The sequence below is a fragment of the Pongo abelii genome, chromosome 10 (assembly GCF_028885655.2).
Source record: "Pongo abelii isolate AG06213 chromosome 10, NHGRI_mPonAbe1-v2.0_pri, whole genome shotgun sequence".
Lineage (NCBI taxonomy): Eukaryota > Metazoa > Chordata > Mammalia > Primates > Hominidae > Pongo > Pongo abelii.
In genome coordinates this window covers 110265347-110285973 of record NC_071995.2, presented here as the reverse complement: position 1 = coordinate 110285973, position 20627 = coordinate 110265347, and the positions used below count along the sequence as shown (strand labels likewise).

The 20627-nt window shown below is 41.1% G+C and overlaps 1 protein-coding gene across 50 annotated transcripts in view; it reads left to right on the top strand.

The window, feature by feature from the left end:
• The window catches only part of ATXN2 (ataxin 2), a 146303-nt gene that overhangs the window by 91460 nt on the left and 34216 nt on the right, over window positions 1-20627 (top strand). For 28 of the 50 annotated variants that reach the window (XM_054528275.2, XM_054528271.2, XM_054528274.2 and 25 more), the window contains 4 exons: window positions 16210-16514; window positions 18156-18219; window positions 19116-19268; window positions 19648-19714. In XM_054528275.2, coding sequence (XP_054384250.1) covers window positions 16210-16514; window positions 18156-18219; window positions 19116-19268; window positions 19648-19714 — 589 coding nt within the window. The remainder of the gene's footprint in view (window positions 1-16209; window positions 16515-18155; window positions 18220-19115; window positions 19269-19647; window positions 19715-20627) is intronic. The other 22 variants (XM_054528272.2, XM_009248256.4, XM_054528268.2 and 19 more) reach the window with 1 other exon arrangement.

The window sequence follows — 20627 nt, the reverse complement described above, 5'->3', positions numbered from 1 at the left end:
CCAAAGTGAAAAATTGCTTTCACTTTGCACTGCGGACTCGCCCTGAATTCTTTCTTGTGCAAGATCCAAGAGCCCTCTCTTGGGGTCTGGATCGGGACCCCTTTCCTATAACAATATTATGAGAATAACATTTGATTTTTTTTAAGTGAAACAAATTGTTATTAAAAATTTTAAAAAAAAAGGTCATAGGAGAGTGACTTGGTGCTCAGCCCATTTTGAGCAGTTATTTAATATAGTATAAGGTGGGGTTCAAATTCATTCTTTATATTAATTTTTTATTTCTAATTGACATATAACCATACACTTATAACCATTTTTACTCTGTAAGTTCAGATTCATTCTTCTGTATGTAGATATTAGTTGTCCCAGCAACATCTGTTAAAAAGACTATTATTGGCCAGGCACGGTGGCTCTCAACGCCTGTAATCCCAGCACTTTGGGAGTCCCAAGCAGGCAGATCACATGAGGTCAGGAGTTTGAAACCAGTCTGACCAAATGGTGAAACTGCATCTCTACTAAAAATACAAAAATTACCTGGGTGTGGTGGCGCACACCTGTAGTCCCACTACTCTAGTGGCTGAGGCAGGAGATTCGCTTGAACCCAGGAGGTAGAGGTTGCAGTGAGCTGAGATCATTCACTTCAGCCTGGGCGACAGAGTGAGACTCCATCTCAAAAAAAAGACTATTCTTTACTCCATTGAATTACTTCACATGCTTGTTGGAAGTCTGTTGACTACAAATGTGAAAGTTTATTACTGGACTCTGAATTGTCCTCCACTGCATCTCTATGTCTTATCCTTATGGCAGTACCGTACTGTCTTGATTAGAGTTAACTGTATTTTAAAAGGCTATACTTTTTCAGTTAGCAGAAAACATTTTAGCTATCAGCACAACTTTCTGTAAACCTTCATTAATGCTTGACTTAAATTCCAAGAAGGAGCAACATAAAAAGTCTATCTCTTTAGGAGTTTTAGTCTTACTACTTTTAGGTACCTGAATAACCAAATGTATTATTTAGCCTCTTACTCATAACTCCTTGATCCATAGGGGCATACCAGGAAGAAAAGAAATGGTTTTTAAAAAAATGAGAGTGGGCCGGGCACAGTGGCTGATACCTATAATCCCAACACTTTGGGAGGCCGAGGCGGGTGGATCACTTGAGGTCAGGAGTTTGAGACCAGCCTGGATAACATGGCGAAACCCTATCTTTATTAAAAATATAAATATTAGCCAGGCATGGTGGCACATGCCTGTAATCCCAGCTACTCAGGAGGCTGAGGCAGGAGAATCACTTGAATCTGGGAGGTGGAGGTTGCAGTGATCCGAGATTGCATCAGTGGGCGACAGAGCGAGAATCTGTCTCAAAGAAAAAAAGAGAGTGGAAAAAAAAAAAATGTATCCCAGAACTTAAATTTTAATTAAAAAAAAATAAGAGTGAACTTTCTAATTGTTCTCTTCAGATAATATAAAGTTATTCTCTTATGTTTTATTGTGTATTTCCTGTGTACCAGATGCTGTTCTTCATGCTTGTATGTTAAATCTTGTCTAACATCTCTGTCAAGCAAGTTCTGTTTGTATCTGCACTGTGTATGTTAGGCAGCTTGGGCAAAGAGAAGTTAAGTAATCTGCCCAAACTCACATGGCTAGTAAATAACAGGGCTGGCCATCTGGTGTTTAAGCTAGCAGTGCTTTGAATAGTAACTAATGCATAGTGCATAGTGCATGCTGCACTGTCAGTCAGTGATTCATTAGAGCTAACTTCATGACATGCTCATAGCCCCAAACTGCATTTGTTCACAAATATCTGTAGTCCTTCATTTAGGCAGAAATAGGAATACCTTGTGTGTGTGTTGTTCCTTCCCTTTTGAGCCATATGCAGAGTGCTAATAGCTTTATTTGTGTAAGAATTGCTAGTAATTTGATCTGTTTTGGGTTAATAGTGTGGGTTTTAGAGGTAAATGGACCTAGGTTTGAATGTTGGCCTCTATACATCATGTGCGTAACATTGTGGCATGCTATCTACTTCCCCCAAGCCAAAATGGGTTAGTTTTAGAACCTGCTTCATAGCGTTTCTGTGAGAGCTCAGTGAGATATTGCCTATAAAGTGTTTAGCATAGTGTCTAGCACATGGTATGTATTCAATACATGTTCATTCTTACTAGAAAATATAGATGACCCAGTATTGTACAGAGAATGTACAATGGTGTCATTGTACCATTCCATATGAAGTCACATAAGAATTTCAGTTTTCTGCTGGTCATGATGGCTCACTCCTGTAATCCCAGCACTTTGGGAGGCTGAGGTGGATGGATCAGCTGAGGTCAGGAGTTCGAGACCAGCCTGGCTGACATGATGAAACCCCATCTCTACTAAAAATACAAAAAATTAGCCAGGCGTGGTGGCAGGCGCCTGTAATCCCAGCTACTCGCAAGGCTGAGGCAGGAGAAATGCTTGAACCCGGGAGGCGGAGGTTGCCATGAGTTAAGATCGTGCCACTGCACTCCAGCCTGGGCAGTAAGAGCAAAAATCCGTCTCCAAAAAAAAAAAAAAAAAGAACTTCAGTTTTCCATTAGATTTAGTATAGCGCAGAGAGGAAATACAGCAGAGTGCTATATTCCATATATAGCAATATAGCATTATAACAATATATTCCAATATAGCAGAGTGCTATATTCAGATACCAAGTAGTGGACTTGCTATTTGTAAGATGGCAATAATAGTATCTACATCAAATAGGGCCGTTGTGAAGACTAAATGAATAAGCCTATAAATAGTTTAGAACAGCGTCTGGATAGGTGCATGGCTCATGCCTGAATCTTAGCACTTTGGGAGGCTGAGACAGGTGGATAGCTTGAGCTCAGGCATTAAAGACCAACCTGGGTAACATGGTAAAACCCTGTTTCTACAAAAAAGTACACACATTAGCCAGGTGTGGTGGCACATGCCAATAGTACCAGCTACTCAGGAGGCTGAGGTGGGAGAATCTCTTGAGCCTGGGAGATGGAGGTTGCAGTGAGGTGAGCTTGCACCACTGCTCTCCAGTCTGGGCAACGGAGTCAGATCCTGTCTGGAAAAAGAAAAAAAAAAAAGTGTCCAACCCATAGTAAGAAATGCAGATGTGTTTGACATTGTAAGAAAAAGCAACACCAAAAGTCTAATTTTTGCCTTCACTCAAGGACCCTTATGATAATTAAACTCCAAAGTCCTTGGCAATATATATAGTTGGTCGGTTATGTGGATAGCCTCTACTAAAGATTTTTGTGAACAAATGAAAGTTTAAGTAGTAAGTTCCTGCATTGTGACTTAAATTGCCAGTGTGCCCACATAAATACCCTGTCAACATTTGCCCTTAGCCACTTGACTCTTTAGCTATATTGGTAATGCAGTAAAGCTTGAGATGTGCCAGAGTTGCATAATGCTGTTTGCCATGACACCAAGAGCCTTGGTAATGAAACCATTGAAAATGGTTTGCCTATACTGAGGCTGAAGAGGTATCTTGGCTCTCTAATTTTAAGGCAACCTTTTTGGCTGTGTAAGTTTCTCTTTAGCTTGTTTCTCACCACCTGGGGCTGTGGCTTAGGTCCGTTGTCCTAACCTGTGGCTTAGGTTCTGTTTTTGTTGCTTGTACTTGCTCCCCCTTTTCTTCAGCCATTCCTGTTTTCTTTCTTTTGTAGAGAATGCCATCTTAAATCATCTTCAGCCAGTGGTAGCATTTATTTTTTTCTGGTCTGCAGACTTAAAAACCTCATCACTTACTTCACTAATATCTTTGTCTTCTGTTCTTTTTGATGATCCTTGGTTTTGCAGTCTACTTTAAAGGTTTTTATTTTTTTATGGGTACATAGTAGACGTATTATTCATGGGGTCTGTGAGATATTTTGATAAAGGCATATAATGTGTAATAATCACAGGGTAAATGGGGTATCCATCACCATCATCATTCATCATTTCTTTGTGTAATGAACGTTGCAATTGTACTCCCTCAGTTATTCTAAAAAGTACAACAAATTAATGCTGACTGTAGTCACCCTGGTTTGTTGTCGAATACTAGATCTTATTCATTCTTTATTTAACTTTTTAAATTTTAAAATTATTCTATTTATTTATTTATTTTTAGACGGAGTCTCACTCTGTCGCCAGGCTGGAGTGCAGTGGCACAGTCTCGGCTCACTGCGAGCTCCGCCTCCAGGGTTCAAGTGATTCTCCTGCCTCAGCCTCCTGAGTAGCTGGGACTACAGGCACGTGCCACCACGCCCAGCTAATTTTTGTATTTTTAGTAGAGACGGGGTTTCACTCTGTTGGCTGGGATGGTCTTGATCTCTTGACCTTGTGATCCGGCTGCCACAGCCTCCCAAAGTGCTGGGGTTGCAGGTGTGAGCCACCGCACCCAGCCTTTAAAATTATTTTAAATCATTTTAATATCTTTTTCATTTCTGCTTCCAGTCCTGCAGAGTTCTTATTCATTCTTTCTAAATTTTCTTTGTAGCCACTAATCACCTCATTTCCCTCCTTCTCCCCATTACCCTTCCCAACTTCTGGTAACCATTCTACTATCTCCATGTGTTCAATTGTTTTAATTTTTAGTGCCTGCAAATGAGTAAGAATATGCAAAGTTTATCTTTCTGTCCCTGGCTTATTTTACTTAACATAATGTCCTCCAGTGCCGTCTACATTGTTGCAAATGACAGGATCTCATTCTTTTGTATGGCTGAATGGTAATCTATTGTGTATATATACCACATTTTCTTTCTCCATTTGTCTGTCAGCGGACACGTAGGTTGATTCCAAATCTTGGCTGTTGTGTATATAGTGCTGTAGTAAACATGGGAGTGCTGATATTCCTTTAATAAACTGATTTCCTTTCTGAGTATATACCTAGCAGTACAATTGCTGATCATATGGTAGCTCTATTTTTAGTTTTTTGAGGAATTTCCATACTGTTCTCCATAGTGGTTGTACCAATTTACATGTCCACCAACAGTGTGTGAAGGTTCCCCTTTATCTACATCCTCACCAGCATTTATTATTGCCTGTCTTTTGGAAAAAGCCATTTTAACTGGGGTGAGATGATATCTTGTTGTAGTTTTAATTTCCATTTTTCTGGTGATGAGTAGTATTGAATACCTTTCATATACCTGTTTGCCATTCATAAATAAAGATGAAGTCTCGCTATTTGGCCCAGGCTGGTCTCGAACTCCTGGGCTCAAGCAATCCTCCCACCTTGGCTTCCCAAAATGCTGAAATTATAGGTGTGAGCCACTGCACCTGGCCTTGTATGTCTTCCTTTTTTTGTTTTGTTTTGTTTTGTTTTTGAGACAGTCTCACTTTGTTGCCCAGGCTGGAGCGCAATGGTGTGATCTTGGCTCACTGTGCCCTCCACCTCCCGGGTTCAAGCAATTCTCCTGCCTCCTGCCACCATGTCTGCCTAATTTTTGTATTTTTAGTAGAGACGGGATTTCTCCTTGTTGGCCAGGCTGGTCTCGAACTCCTAACCTCAGGTGATTTACCTGCCTCAGCCTCCCAAAGTGCTAGGATTACAGGCGTGAGCTGCTGCGTCCAGCCTGTATGTCTTCTTTTGAGAAATGTCTATTCAGATCTTTTGCCCATTTTTAATTGTTATTGAAATTTTCCCTATCGAGTTGCTTGAGTGCCTTTTATATTCTGGTTATTGATCCCTTGTCAGATGAGTAGTTTGCAAATATTTTCTCCCATTCTGTGGGCTGTCTCTTCACTTTGTTGATGGTTTCCTTTGCTGTGCAGAAGCTTTTTAACTTGATGTGATCCCATTTGTCCATCTTTGCTTTGGTTGCCTGTACTTTTGGGGTATTACTCAAATCTTTGCCCAGAGTAATGTCCCTGGAAGTTTAATGTTTTCTTTTAGTAGTTTCATAGTTTGAGGTCTTAGATTTAAATCTTTAATCCATTTTGATTTGATTTTTTTTTAATACGGTGGGACACAGGGGTCTGGTTTCATTCTTCTGCATGTGGATATCCAGTTTTCCCAGCACCATTTATTGAAGAGACTGTCCTTTCCCCAGTGTATGTTCATGGCTTCTTTGTGGAAAACAAGTTCACTTAGACGTATGGATTCATTTCTGAGTTCTCTGTTCTGTTCCATTGATCTGTGTATCTTTTTTTATGCCAGTACCATGCCGTTTTGGTTACAATAATTTGAAGTCAGATAATGATTCCTCCCGTTTTGTTCATTTTGCTAGGTATGGCTTTTGCTCTTTTGGGCCTTTTGTGGTTCCCTACAAATTTTAGAATTATTTTTGTCTACTTCTGTGAGGAATGTCATTGGTATTTTGATAGGGATTGCACTGAATCTGTAGATTGCTTTGAGTATTATCAACATTTTAGCAATATTAATTCTTCTAATCCATAAACATGGAATCTCTTTGCATGTTTTTTCTGTGTCATCAATTTCAATGTTTTAAAGTTGTCATTATAGAAATCTTTTACTCATTTGGTTAAGTTTATTCCTAAGTATTTTATTATGTTTGTAGCTATTGTAAATGGGATTGCTTTTAAAAAATTTTTCAGATTGTTTGCTGTTAAATATAAAAATGCTCCTGATTTTTGTATGTTGATTTTTGTATCCTGCAATTTTACTGAATTTGTTTGTCAGTTCTAATAGGTTTTTCTCTTTTGGAGTCTAGGTTTTTCCAAATGTAAGATCATATTATCTGCAAACAAGGATAATTCTTCCATTCCAATGTGGATGCTTTTTATTTCTTTCTGTTGTCTGATTGCTCCAGTTAGGACTTCCCAGTATTATGTTGAATAACAATGGTGAAAGTGGGCATCCTTGTCTTGTTCCAGATCTTAGAGGAAAGCCTTTCAGTTTTTCCCTGTTCAGTATGGTACTAGTTATGGGTCTGTCATATATGGCTTTTATTTTGTTGAGGTATATTCCTTCTATACCCAGTTCTTTGGGGTTTTTTTGTTTGTTTGCTTGTTTTTGAGATGGAGTCTCACTCTGTCACCCAGGCTGGAGTGCAGTGGCGTACTGTTGGCTCACTGCAAGCTCCGCCTCCTGGGTTCATGCTGTTCTCCTGCCTCAGCCTCCTGAGTAGCTGGGACTACAGGTGTCCGCCAACACGCCCGGCTAATTTTTTGTATTTTTAGTAGAGACGGGGTTTCACCGTGTTAGCCAGGATGGTCTTGAACTCTTGACCTTGTGATCTGCCCATCTCAGCCTCCCAAAGTGCTGGGATTACAGGCGTGAGCCACCACACCCGGCCAAGGTTTTAATCATAAGGGGATGTTGCATTTTATGTGATATAAATTATATATTTATATCGTGATATATATTTATATCATACATAATATAAATAATATATATATATATATTTTGGTCTTTGTCTTTTATTCTGTTAAGATGTACCAAGTTTATTGATTTGCATATGTTGAACCATCCTTGCATCCCTGGGATGAATCCCACTTAGTCATGATGAATGATCTTTTTAATGTGTTGCTGAATTCGGTTTGCTAGTATTATATTGAGGATTTTTGCATAATGTCCTTCAGAGACACTGGCTTCTAGTTTTCTTTTTTTGATGTGTCCTTTGGTTTTGTATAGGGTAATAGTGGCCTCGTAGACTGAGTTTAGAAGTATTCCCTCTTCCTGTATTGTGTTGGAATAGTTTGAGTAGGATTGGTATTATTAGTTCTTCTTTAAAGGTTTAGTAGAATTCAGCAGTGAAGCCATCAGGTCCATGGCTTTTCTTTGCTGAGAGACTGTTTCTTATAGCTTTGATCTCATTACTTGTTATTGGTCTATTTGGGTTTTGGATTTCTTTGTGGTTCAATCTTGGTAGGTTGTATGTGTCTAGGAATTTATCCATTTCTTCAAGGTTTTCCAATGTATTGGCTTATAGATGCTCATAGTAGTCTCTAATGATCCTTTGAATTTCGGTGGTAACAATTACAATGTCTCCTTTTTCACTCTCATTTTATTATTTGGGTTTTCTCTTTTTTTTCGGAGTCTGGCTAAAGGTTTGTCAGTTTTGTTTATCTCTTCAAAACAATTTATTGTTTTATTGATCTTTCGTATTTTCATTTCAATTTTATTTATTTCTGCTTTGATCTTTTTTTATTTCTTCTACTGATTTTAGGTTTTGTCCTTGCTTTTCTAGTTCTTTAGGATGTATTGGTGGTAGATGAAGTTTTTCTGCTTTTTTGATGTAGGCACTTACTGCTGTAAACATTCCTCTTATTGTTGCTTTTACTGTATCTTATAGGTTTTGATAAGCTGTGTTTCCATTTTCATTTGTTTCAAGGAATCTTCCAGTTTTCTTAATTTCTTCATGGACCCACTGGTCATTCAGGAGCATATTGCTTAATTTTCATGTATTTGTATACTTTCCAAAGTTCCTCTTGTTATCAGTGTTATTTTATTTTATTTTTATTTTTGTTTTTTTGAGATGGAGTCTCGCTCTGTCGCCCATGCTGGAGTGTAGTGGCGTGATCTCGGCTTACTGCAACCTCTGCCTCCCGAGTTCAAGTGATTCTCCTGCCACAGCCTCCTGAGTAGCTGGGATTACAGGCGCGTACCACCACTCCTGGCTAATTTTTTTTTTATTTTTAGTAGAGAGGGGGTTTCACCATGTTGGTCAGGCTGATCTCAAACTCCTGACCTCAGATGATCCACCCACCCTGGCCTCCTAAAGTGCTGGAATTACAGGCATGAGCCACTGTGCCCAGCCTCTAGTGTTATTTTCTTGTGATCAGAGAAGATAGTTGATATGATTTCAACTTTTTTGAATTTTTATTTATTTGTTTGTTTGTTTGTTTGTAACAGAGTCTCACTCTGTTACCCATGCTGGAGTACATGTCATGATCTTGGCTCACCTGCAACCTCCGCCTTCCTGGCTCAAGCAATCCTCCCACCTTAGCCTTCCAAGTAGCTGGGACTACAGGCACATGCCGTCACATATGGATGATATTTTTGGATTTTTTTTTTTTTTTTGTAGAGATGGGGTTTTGTGATGTGTCCCAGGGTTGTTTCGAACTCCTGAACTCAAGCAATCCACCTATTTCGGCCTCCCAAGGTGCTGGGATTACAGACATGAGCCGCTGTGCCAGGTCAAATCTTTAGACTTGTTTTGTGGCTTAACATAGGGTCTGTCTTTGAGAATGATCCATATGTTGAGGAGAAGAATGTATATTCTATAGCTGTTGGACACAGTGTTCTGTAAATATGTATTGGGCCTATTTGGTCTATAGAGCAAATTAGGTCTAATGTTTCTTTGTTAATTTTCTGTCTGAATGATCTGTCCATTGCTGAGAGTGGGGTGTTGAAGTTTCTGACTGTTACTGAGGTCTGTTTCTCTTTTTTGCTCTAATAATGTTTGCTTTATATATCTGGATGCTCCAGTATTGGTTGCATATATATTTATACTTGTTATAACCTCTTGCCGAATTGATCCCTTTATCATTATACAATGATCTTCTTTGTCTCTTTTTATAGACTTTGTCTCGAAATCTATTTTATCTAAGCATAGCTACTCCTGTTCTTTTCTGCTTTCCATTTGCATGGAATATCGTTTTCCAACTATTCAATTTTAGTCTATGTGTGATTTTATAGGTAAAGTGTGTTTCTTGTAGGCAATGGATCTTTGGTTTTTTTTTTTTTTTTTTTTTTTTTGAGACAGAGTTTTGCTGTTGTTGCCCAGGCTGGAGGGCAATGGCGCTATCTCGGCTCACTGCAACCTCCACCTCCTGAGTTCAAGCAATTCTCTTGCCTCAGCCTCCCAAGTAGCTGGGATTACAGGCGCCTGCCACCATGCCCAGCTAACTTTTTTGTATTTTCAGTAGAGATGAGGTTTCACTATGTTCATCAGGCTGTTCTTGAACTCCTAACCTCAGGTGATCTGCCTGCCTCGGCCTCCCAACGTCCTGGGATTACAGGCGTGAGCCACCGCACCCAGCCTTTTTTTAAAATCCATTTAGCCACTCTACATCTTTTGATTGGAGAGTTTAGTCGATTTACATTCAGTGTTGTTACTGATTAGTGAGGACTTAACTACTACCATTTTGTTACTTGTTGTCTGGTGGTTTGTAGTCCTACTCCCTCCCTTCCCCCTTCTTTTTTATTTCCTCTTTGCTCCTTTTTCCCCTCCCTCCCTTCCTTGTTTTGAAAGTGATTTTCTCTGGTGGTATGTTTTAATTTCCTGCTTTATATTTTTTGTGTATCTGTTGTAGGTGTTTTTGATTTAAGATCACCATGACAGCCGGGTGCGGTGGTTCACACCTGTAATCCCAGCACTTTGGGAGGCCGAGGTGGGTGGATCAAGAGGTCAGGAGATTGAGACCAGCCTGGCTAACATGGTGAAACCCCATCTCTACTAAAAATACAAAAATTAGCCAGGCGTGGAGGCATGCGCGTGTAATCCCAGCTACTCAGAAGGCTGAGGCAGGAGAATTGCTTGAACCCAGGAGGCAGAGGTTGCAGTGAGTCAAGATTGTGCCACTGCACCCCAGCCTGGGTGACAGAGCGAGACTCCGTCTCAAAAAAAAAAAAAAGAGAGACACATGAGGGTTGCAAATAATATTTTATAACCCATTATTTTAAACCAATGACAACTTAAAACTTTGATTGCAAAAACAAGCAAGCAAAGAGAAAACTAATAAAAACTCTACATTTCAACTTCATCTGCCCGCTTTTTAACTTTTGTTGTTTTTATTTATATCTTTATATCTTTATTATACTATGTCTTTAAAAACTGTAGTTGTAGGCCAGGCGCAGTGGTTCACGTGTGTAATCTCAGCACTTTGGGAGGCTGAGGTGGGCGGATCACCTAAGGTCAGGAGTTCGAGACCAGCCTGGCCAATATGGCAAAACCCCCTCTCTACTAAAAATAGAAAAATTAGCCGGACATGGTGGCGGGTGCCCGTAATCCCGGCTACTCGGAGGCTGAGGCAGGAGAATCACTTGAACCCAGGAGGCCCAGGTTGCAGTGAGCCGAGAGTGCGCCACTGCACTCCAGTCTGGGCAACAGAGTAAGACTGTCTCAAAAAACAATACAAAACAAAACAAAACCCTGGCCTAGTGGCTCACGCCTAATCCCAGCACTTTGGAAGGCGGGGGGCGGCGAATCACAAGGTTAGGAGTTCGAGACCAGCCTGACCAATGTGGTGAAACCCTGTCTCTACTAAAAATACAAAAATTAGCCAGGCGTGGTGGCACACACCTGTAATCCTAGCTACTCAGGAGGCTGAGGCAGGAGAATTGCTTGAACCAGGGAGGCGGAGGTTGCAGTTAGCCGAGATCGCGCCGCTGCCGTCCAGCCTGGGCAACAGAGCGAGACTCCGTCTCACCCAAAAAAAAAAAAAATTGTAGTTCTTATTTTTGAAAGGTTCATCTTTTATTCTTCCTGCTCAAAATATGAGTAGTAATTTATATACCACAATTACAGTGTTACAATATTCTGTATTTTTCTGTGTACTTGTTACCGGTGAGTTTTTGCACCTTCAGGTGATTTATTATTGTTTGTTAACATCCTTTTCTTGCAGATTGAAGAACTTTTTTTTTTTTTTTTTTTTTTTTTTTTTTTTTTTTTTTTTTTTTTTTTGAGACAGAGTCATGCTCTGTTACCAGCCTGGAGTGCAGTGGTGCCATCTTGGCTCACTGCAACCTCCAACTCCCAGGTTCAAGTGATTCTCCTGCCTCAGCCTCCCAAATAGCTGGGATTACAGGCATGTGCCACCATGCCCAGCTACTTTTTGTATTTTTAGTAAAGACGGGGTTTTGCCACGTTTGCCAGGCTGGTCTTGAGCTCCTGACCTCAGGGTGATCCGCCCGCCTTGGCATCCTAAAGTGCTAGGATTATAAGCGTGAGTCATCGTGCCCAGCTTGGTTGTTTATTTTCAAATAACCTGAATTCAAGCTCACTAGTGTTTACTGCTGCTTGATACATTTCTGCTATTGAGAGACTCTGATGCATTTTTCAGTTTGTCAATTGAATTTTTCCACTTCGGGATTTCTGCTTGATTCTTTTTACTAATAATTATTGTAGCCTCTTTTTTAAATTTATAGGATTCTGAATTTGTTCTCTGTATTATCTTGGATTTCATTGAACTTTCTCAAAGCATTCAGTTTGAATTCTGTCTGAAAGTTCACATATCTCTTATCACTTGGGAATTGGTCACTGGTGTCCTTTATTTTTAGTTCATTTGGTGAGGTCATGTTTTCTTGGATGGCCTTGATGCTTGTGGATGTTCATCAGTGTCTGGGCATTGAAGAGTTGGGTATTCTATTCTTTGTAGTCTGGTTTTGTTTGTACCCATTCCTTTTTTTTTTTATTTTTTTGAGACAGAGTCTCGCTGTGTCGCCCAGGCTGGAGTGCAGTGGCATAGTCTTTGCTCACCGCAACCTCCGTCTCCCGGATTCAAGCGATTCTCCTGCCTCAGCCTCCTGAGTAGCTGGGATTACAGGCGCGTGCCACCACGCCTGGCTAATTTTTGTATTTTTAGTAGAGATGGGGTTTCACCATGTTGGTCAGGCTGGTCTTGAACTCCTAACCTCGTGATCTGCCCGCCTCGGCCTCCCAAAGTGCTGGGATTACAGGCGTTAGCCACTGCATCCGGCCCCCATTCTTCTTGAGAAGGTTTTTCAAGTATTCAAAGGGAATTAAGTGTTGTCATCTAAGTCTTCGCTCACTGCAGCAATACATGCATTAGAGGGCACCCCAAGACTAGTAATGCTGTGACTCTGTAGAGGTATCACCTTGGTAGTCTTGGGGAAGATCTGGGAGAATTCCCTGTATTACCAGGCAGTCTCTTGTCCTCTTACATTTCTCCAAACAAATGGAGTCTCTCTTTGTGCTGAGCTGCCTGGAGTTTGGGGAAGGGTGACACAAGCACTGTCACGGCCACCATCACTGGAACTGTACTTGGTCTAACCCAAGGCCTGTGGCAGCTATTTTCTGGCCACCACTGATGTTAATTCAAGGCCCAAGGGTGCTTTAGTCAGTAGGTGAAGAATCCTGCAAGAACTGGGTCTTTACTTTCGGTGCAACAGGTTCCCTTTTGGCCCAGGGTGCATCTAGAAATGCTGCCCAGGAGCCAGGGCCTGGGATCGGGAGCTTTAGGAATCTGCTTTATTGTACTGGGGCTGAGCTGGCACCCACTTGCAAGATAAAGTCCTTTTTACTCTTCTCTCACCTCAAGCAGGTGGGTCTCCCCATGGACACCACAGCCGGGAATGTGCTGGGTCATATCTGAAGCTGGCACAATACGATATGGCGCCTTGTTTTTTATTCAAGGCACAAGGGCTCTTTAGTCAGCTGGTGGTGAATCCTACCAGGACTAGGTATTTCCCTTCAAGGCAATGGGTTCCCTTCTGGTCCAGAATATGTCTAGAAATGTCATCTGGGAGCTGTGGCCTAGAATCGAGGCTTCAGAACTATGCTTGGTGCTTTATTTTACTGTGGCTGAACTAGTATCCACATTGCAAGACAAAGTCCTCCCCACTCTTCCCTCTCCTCCCAGAGCTGTGAGCTGTGGTACCTGGAGTTGGGGGAAGGCTGGCACAAGCACTCCCTTGGCCACCCTAGCTGGTGTCTCAGTGGGTCACGTGTACCCCAAGTCCACTGGCTATGAGCCCAGCACAGTACCATGACTTGTCCAGGAATTGCAGTCCTTCTGGTCTAGACTGCCTTTCAAGTTTATTTAGGACCCCAGAGCACTTTACCCATGGTGGTGGGGCTTACCAAAATTCAGATTCTTTGCTTTTTTTGGCAGAGTTTTGCTCTTATTGCCCAGGCTGGAGTATAGTGACGCGATCTCAGCTTACCACAACTTCCGCCTCCCGGGTTCAAACAATTCTTCTGCCTCAGCCTCCCGAGTAGCTGAGATTACAGGCATGCGCTACCACCTCCAGCTAATTTTTTTGTTTTTTAGTAGAGACGAGGTTTCTCCATGTTGGTCAGGCTGGTCTCCAACTCCCAACCTCAGGTGATCCGTCCGCCTTGGCCTCCCAAAGTGCTGGGATTACAGACCATAGCGTCCAGCCGGAAATTCAGATTCTAATCACTGGGATGGACAATTCCCCTCTGACTAGTGCTGGTCTAAATACTCCCTCTGTGGGTGCTGGCTGAATTCTGTCCTATGCTGCTTTCCATTATGACAGGGCAGCACTGAGTTTCAATGCAAAATCCCACAGTCATTTCTCTCTCCCCTCCGAGCACACAGATTCTTTCTCCACCCCACACTGCATTGTGGGGGAATGTCAGGGGTGTTGGGGGGGCAGTTCAAGACTATCTTCCTTATCTTTTTCGGTTTCTTTTTCCTTGATAGGGTGTCAAAACCAGATACTGTGATCGCTTACCTAATTTTTGGTTCTTATGAAGGTGCTTTCGTATGTGGATAGTTGTTCAGTTTGGTGCTGCTTGTTGGGGATGATCACTGGAAGGTTCTGTTTGGCCACCATGCTCTGTCTCTTCTCCCCTGCTGTCTCCTTTTTTTACTCAGGGGTTTAGAATGTCTAACTGACCAGTATGTACAGTCCGGTCTCATTCTGAATTCATCTACTTATGACCTTCCAAGCTGACTAGGCCCAGCGCTTAGTCCAGCCTGCATGATGGTCCCTCCACATCCTAATTACCCTCCCTCCAGTTCATTTCACACAAAGCTGCTGTGTTCACCTTTTTGAACTATAAATCTGCCCAGTACTCTACCCTACTTAAAATTCCTCATAGACTTCCCATTTGCCCTGAGAATTAAAAGCCAAAGTCCTAAACGTAGCTTTTTAATTTTTTTTTTTTTTTTTTTTTTAATTTTTAGATGGAGTCTTGCTCTGTCACCCAGGCTGAAGTGCAGTGGTGTGATCTTGGCTCACCGCAACCTCCGCCTCCCGGGTTCAAGTGATTCTCATATGTCAGCCTCCCAAGTAGCTGGGATTTACATGTGTGCGCCATCACGCCTGACTAATTTTTTTTTTTTTTATCTTTAGTAGAGACGGAGTTTCACCATGTTGGCCAGGCTGGTCTTAAACTCCTGACCTCAAGTGATCCACCCGCCTTGGCTTCCCAAAGTGCTAGGATTATAGGTGTTAGCCACTGCACGCAGCCCTGAACATAGCTTTTAAGTTCCTTTATTGTCATATTCCTTTTGACGAGTCTGTTATTTTCTGACTCACTTGTACATGTGTGTCTCACCCTTGGTCCAGCCATTGGTGCTTTTTTTTACTTCTTTATTTTTGTTATTTTATTATTATTTTTTAAATGAGACAGGGTATCACTATGTTGCCCAGGCTGGTCTTGAACTCCTGAGCTTAAGCAGTCTGTCTGCCTCAGCCTCCCAAAGTGCTGGAAGCTGGAATTACAGTGATGAGCCACTGTGCCCAGCTCATTGGTGCTATCTTTTTTTTTTTGAGACGGAGTCTTGCTCTGTCGCCCAGGCTGGAGTGCAGTGGCGCGATCTTGGCTCACTGCAAGCTCCACCTCCCGGGTTCACACCATTCTCCTACCTCATTCTCCCGAGTAGCAGGGACTACAGGCGCCTGCCACCACGCCTGGCTAATTTTTGTATTTTTAGTAGAGATGGGGTTTCACCGTGTGAGCCAAGATGGTCTCGATCTCCTGACCTCGTGATCCGCCTGCCTCGGCCTCCCAAAGTGCTGGGATTACAGGCGTGAGCCACTGTGCCCAGCCCCCATTGGTGCTATTCTTTTATGTGATAGAGCCATCTTCTCCCTTTTCTTTGGATTTTTAAACATACTTTTCCTTTTACTTAGACTATTCTCCATCCCAACACCTTTCCTAAACTTCTTTCACACCTTAGACTAGCTGACACTTCCATTGAGAAACCTTTCTTTTTTATAGGTTGCTTTTTCTGTAGAATCTCTTAGCATTTACTCATTTTATTGTGAAGTGTCTGATCTTATTTAGATGACAAGTATAAGAGGATAGAAACTATTTCATATTTTTCTCACCCAGCAGGCACAATTTCTGACATGTGGTAAGCACTCAGTAAATATTGAACTTCAGAGGCTAGGACATTTGAGTGCTTTGGTGACTGTGGTTGTGCTATATAGGTATTCTGTTATTGTTAGTTTATAGTAAAAGCATTACTCTTAAAGTATTAAAAAAGCCTTATTCAAAACATTTCATGCGTATAGTTAATATTACTTTGCTTGTGCTCATGGCAAAAATGGATTACTAAAGTTATTTAAGATATTTAAGTATAATTGTTTCCTTTATTTAGTTACAGCCAAGTTCTACTTCTGAATCCATGGATCAACTACTAAACAAAAATAGAGAGGGAGAAAAATCAAGAGATTTGATCAAAGACAAAATTGAACCAAGTGCTAAGGATTCTTTCATTGAAAATAGCAGCAGCAACTGTACAAGTGGCAGCAGCAAGCCGAATAGCCCCAGCATTTCCCCTTCAATACTTAGTAACACGGAGCACAAGAGGGGACCTGAGGTCACTTCCCAAGGGGTTCAGACTTCCAGCCCAGCATGTAAACAAGAGAAAGATGATAAGGAAGAGAAGAAAGACGCAGCTGAGTGAGTAAACCTGGAACTTAGACCATCCTGTTACTCAATTAACTTTTTTTTTTTTAAAGGCATTTAGGTCCTTCCAACTGTGAAAAATCCATCTGGACTTTTAGACTACTTTATACATTGCCCTTAGTTTACAAACAGCTAGTCCAAACCTTAAGTAAATGAGGTTATTGCACCCTGTGCTACTCTTCTGTTCTTCCCCTTTTTTGCACCCCAGGGCTAGAAAAACAAGGCATAAATTAAGAAAAGTTTTTCTGTAAATGAACAGGAGTTGAAAAATTATCAATTCCGGGGACCTATCTTTACTGGATTCCACTCATTAGTCACCCTCACTGTGCTGCTAGGGTGAAAAACTGCCATTGTCAAGGAGAGAAGCATGCGGTGCTTCTACTTGGAATTCAAAATATTTTTCATCAGAAACTCTGTTTTAGTTAATGTTTAGATTTGTTAAGATAGACTTAATTCTGCACATTCAGTATATTAATTAAATGGACTTTTAGGGGCTAACCTCAGAACTTAACTACCATTGACTTAGGTGTTCGGGTACCAAACAATCCAGTTAAAGCTGAAGTTTTGGAATGCAGCTTATTGATAAATTGGGGACTGCTTATTCTTGATTTGAGGCAATTTTTTTTACAGCCATGACTGTTTCCAGGTATGTCATGTAAAATATGTTCTCACATAAAAATTACTGCATGCTAGAATATTGGTATGTTGACTGGTGGCTCATACCTATAATCCCAGCACTCTGGGAGGCCCAAGCAGGTAGATTACTTGAGGTTAGGAGTTGAAGACCAGCCTGGCCAACATGGTGAAACCCTGTCTGTACTAAAAATACAAAAATTAGCCAGGCATGGTGGTAGGTGCCTGTAATCCCAGCTACTCGGGAGGCTGAGGCAGGAGAATTGCTTGAACCCAGGAGGTGGAAGCTGCAGTGAGCCGAGATCATGCCACTGCACTCCAGCCTGGGTGACAGAGCGAGACTCTGTCTCAAAAGTAAATAAATAAATAAATAAAAGGATACGGTTATGTTAAGAATTGCTTTTAAGGATATTTTATAAGTAGCTACTGTCTTTTCAGCTCAAGTGTTTGTTGATTGCCGGGCGTGATAGCTCATACCTGTAATCCCAGCACTTTGGGAGGCTGAGTCAGGCAGATCACTTAAGGTCAGCCTGGCCAAAATGGTGAAACCCCATCTTTACTAAAAATAAAAATTAAAAAAAATTAGCTGGGCATGGTGGCAGTCTCCTGTAATCCCAGCTAATCAGGAGGCTAAGGCAAGAGAATGGCTTAAACTCGGGAGGCAGAGGTTGCAGTAAGCCAAGATTGCACTGCTGCACTCCAACCTGAGCAACAGAGTGGGACTCTGAAGGAAAAAAAAAAAAGTATTTTTTTATTGCGTTTGAGAGGAACGGTTGTATATTACTCAGATTTTTAAAAAGTTGTTCTTTTATGGCTGTATTCTTTAAGGGATTAAGGAATGGGCAATATAAGTGTATATGTTTCAATAAAAACGATTAGTGATCTTCTAGTGAGAACAGTTTAAATCTATATTTAGCAATTTTTTTTAAATTGTCAGGTATGGAAGATTTTAGAGCAACATAAAGTCCATGTAGATTTCACTGGCCTTTATATTTTTTTTAGGCAAGTTAGGAAATCAACATTGAATCCCAATGCAAAGGAGTTCAACCCACGTTCCTTCTCTCAGGTAGGTTTATTACTTTCTTCGAGGTTATCTAGTCCCAAAAAAAGAAAAATTATTAGTAATAGTTCTTCTTCCATACCTGCCATCTGAATTTTGTTTTAGTGTGCTAAAACAACCTTCTTTCTTTTTTTTACATGGCCATTAATGAATACTTTTTAGACATTAAAAAAAAGGTCTTTGTTTTGTCATCAATTAGATGTGATCTTGGGCAAATCTTTGAATTTCTCTGACCCAGAATTTGACGATGGTTGGCTAGCTAGGCTGTCAGGTTTATAGATATGTCCTCTGCACCTGAAGGTTTTGCATCATTGGATTCAACCAACCACGGATCAAAAATATAGCTAGGATAATCTGTACTGAACACATGCAGACATTTCCTTGTCGTTATTCCAAAACAATACAGTAAAGCATTTACCTTGTTTTAGGTATTATAAGTAATCTAGAGATGATGTAAAGTATATAGGAGGATATGCATAGGTTGTATGTGAATACTACACGATTTTATGTAAGGGACTTGAGCATTCCAAGACTTTGATATCTTCACAGGGTATTGTAACCAATCCCCCACAGATACCAAGAGATGACTGTACTATTGTTATTATTCTACTGAGATCATAAGAAGATATATTTATTTTTAATTTTTAAAAACACTTCCATCAGTTTCTTAAAAATAGCTGCCACTGTTTTTAATATTTTTTAATTGGCAAAGTTTTAAGTTCCTACTGAAACATTTTTTCTTTTATTGAAATGTGAGAATTTCTGTGCTGTGTTTTTGTTTTCAATAAAAGGGACATAGTTAAAGCAAGTAAAATTAGAAATATTGTGAAAATCAGTCTTTAAATTGCAATAATAGTTCATCTGTTACCTTGAAATAATTGAATTTATTGTTGTTTTTGTAGCCAAAGCCTTCTACTACCCCAACTTCACCTCGGCCTCAAGCACAACCTAGCCCATCTATGGTGGGTCATCAACAGCCAACTCCAGTTTATACTCAGCCTGTTTGTTTTGCACCAAATATGATGTATCCAGTCCCAGTGAGCCCAGGCGTGCAAGTAAGTCATAGAATTTGTTGTTCACTTAGCCTCCCCAGTTGTTTGTATCTGACACCAAGCACTCTTTAGGTTTTCAGTGACTTGAGGGTGTGATGATTATGCATATGCATTTGAAACAGACAGGCATGCAGAGATTCAATGTGTTCTTAAGTATAAGGACCTAAATCTGAGAATGTTTTCTGTGGAAAAAAAAGGTTTAGATTTACTATAGTTTGGGGTTGGTTCCTTTTAGCTGTGGGTATGATCTAATTTTTTAATGACTAATGGAGAATCAGGAAACCTCATGCCTAGCTCTCTAGCAATATAAAGCTAAGAGTGACAGAATACCTTGTTATTATCATAGGTGCCTAATGTTAATTTTTTTTTTAATTCTCTCAAGCCTTTATACCCAATACCTATGACGCCCATGCCAGTGAATCAAGCCAAGACATATAGAGCAGGTAAAGGTGAGAATAATCCTGCCTGTGTTTGCTTGTAGTTTGCATGCTGCATGAATTGAGTAACTAAGTTTATAATGAATAAATAGTTGTAGTTTAGCTCTGACTTTTTGATAAGGCTATGCATTGACTTTTGATGAACAACATTACATAGATATTCACATGGATTTTATGAAGAAAAACAGGGGAGGAAAAATGCCCATCAGTTGTGATTATATAGTATCCTCTTCAAAAAGAGTAATTGGAGTCCGGGTGTGATGGCTCACACCTGTAATTTTAGCACTTTGGGAGGCCAAGGCAGGAGGATTGCTTGAGCTCAGGAGCCCAAGATCAGCCTGGACAACAGAGACTTTGTCTCTACTAAAATTCAAAAAAATTAGCTGGGCATGGTGGCATATGCCTGTAGCCCTAGCTGTTTGGGGGACTGAGGCGAGAGGATCACTTGAGCCCAGGAAGTAGAGGCTGCAGTGAGCTGTGATTATGCCACTGCCCTCCAGCCTGGGCGACAGAGTGAGACCCCGTCTCAAACATAAATACTGGCTGGGCGCGGTGGCTCATGCCTGTAATCCCAGCACTTTGGGAGGCTGAGGTGGGTGGATCACCTGAGGTCAGGAGTTTGAGACCAGCCTGGCCAACATGGCGAAACCCCATCTCTACTAAAATACAAAAATTAGCCAGACATGGTGGCACCTGCCGCCTGTAATCCCAGCTACTAGGTGGGGCCAAGGCAGGAGAATTGCTTGAACCCGGGAGGCAGGGGTTGCGGTGAGCCAAGATCATGCCACTGCACTTCAGCCTAGGCAACAGAGTGAGACTCCATCTCAAAACAAACAAACAAACAAAAAACAAACAAAAACAAAACCAGACTAATTGGCTGGACACAGTGGCTCCATGCCTGATATCCCAGCTGGAGGATGACTTG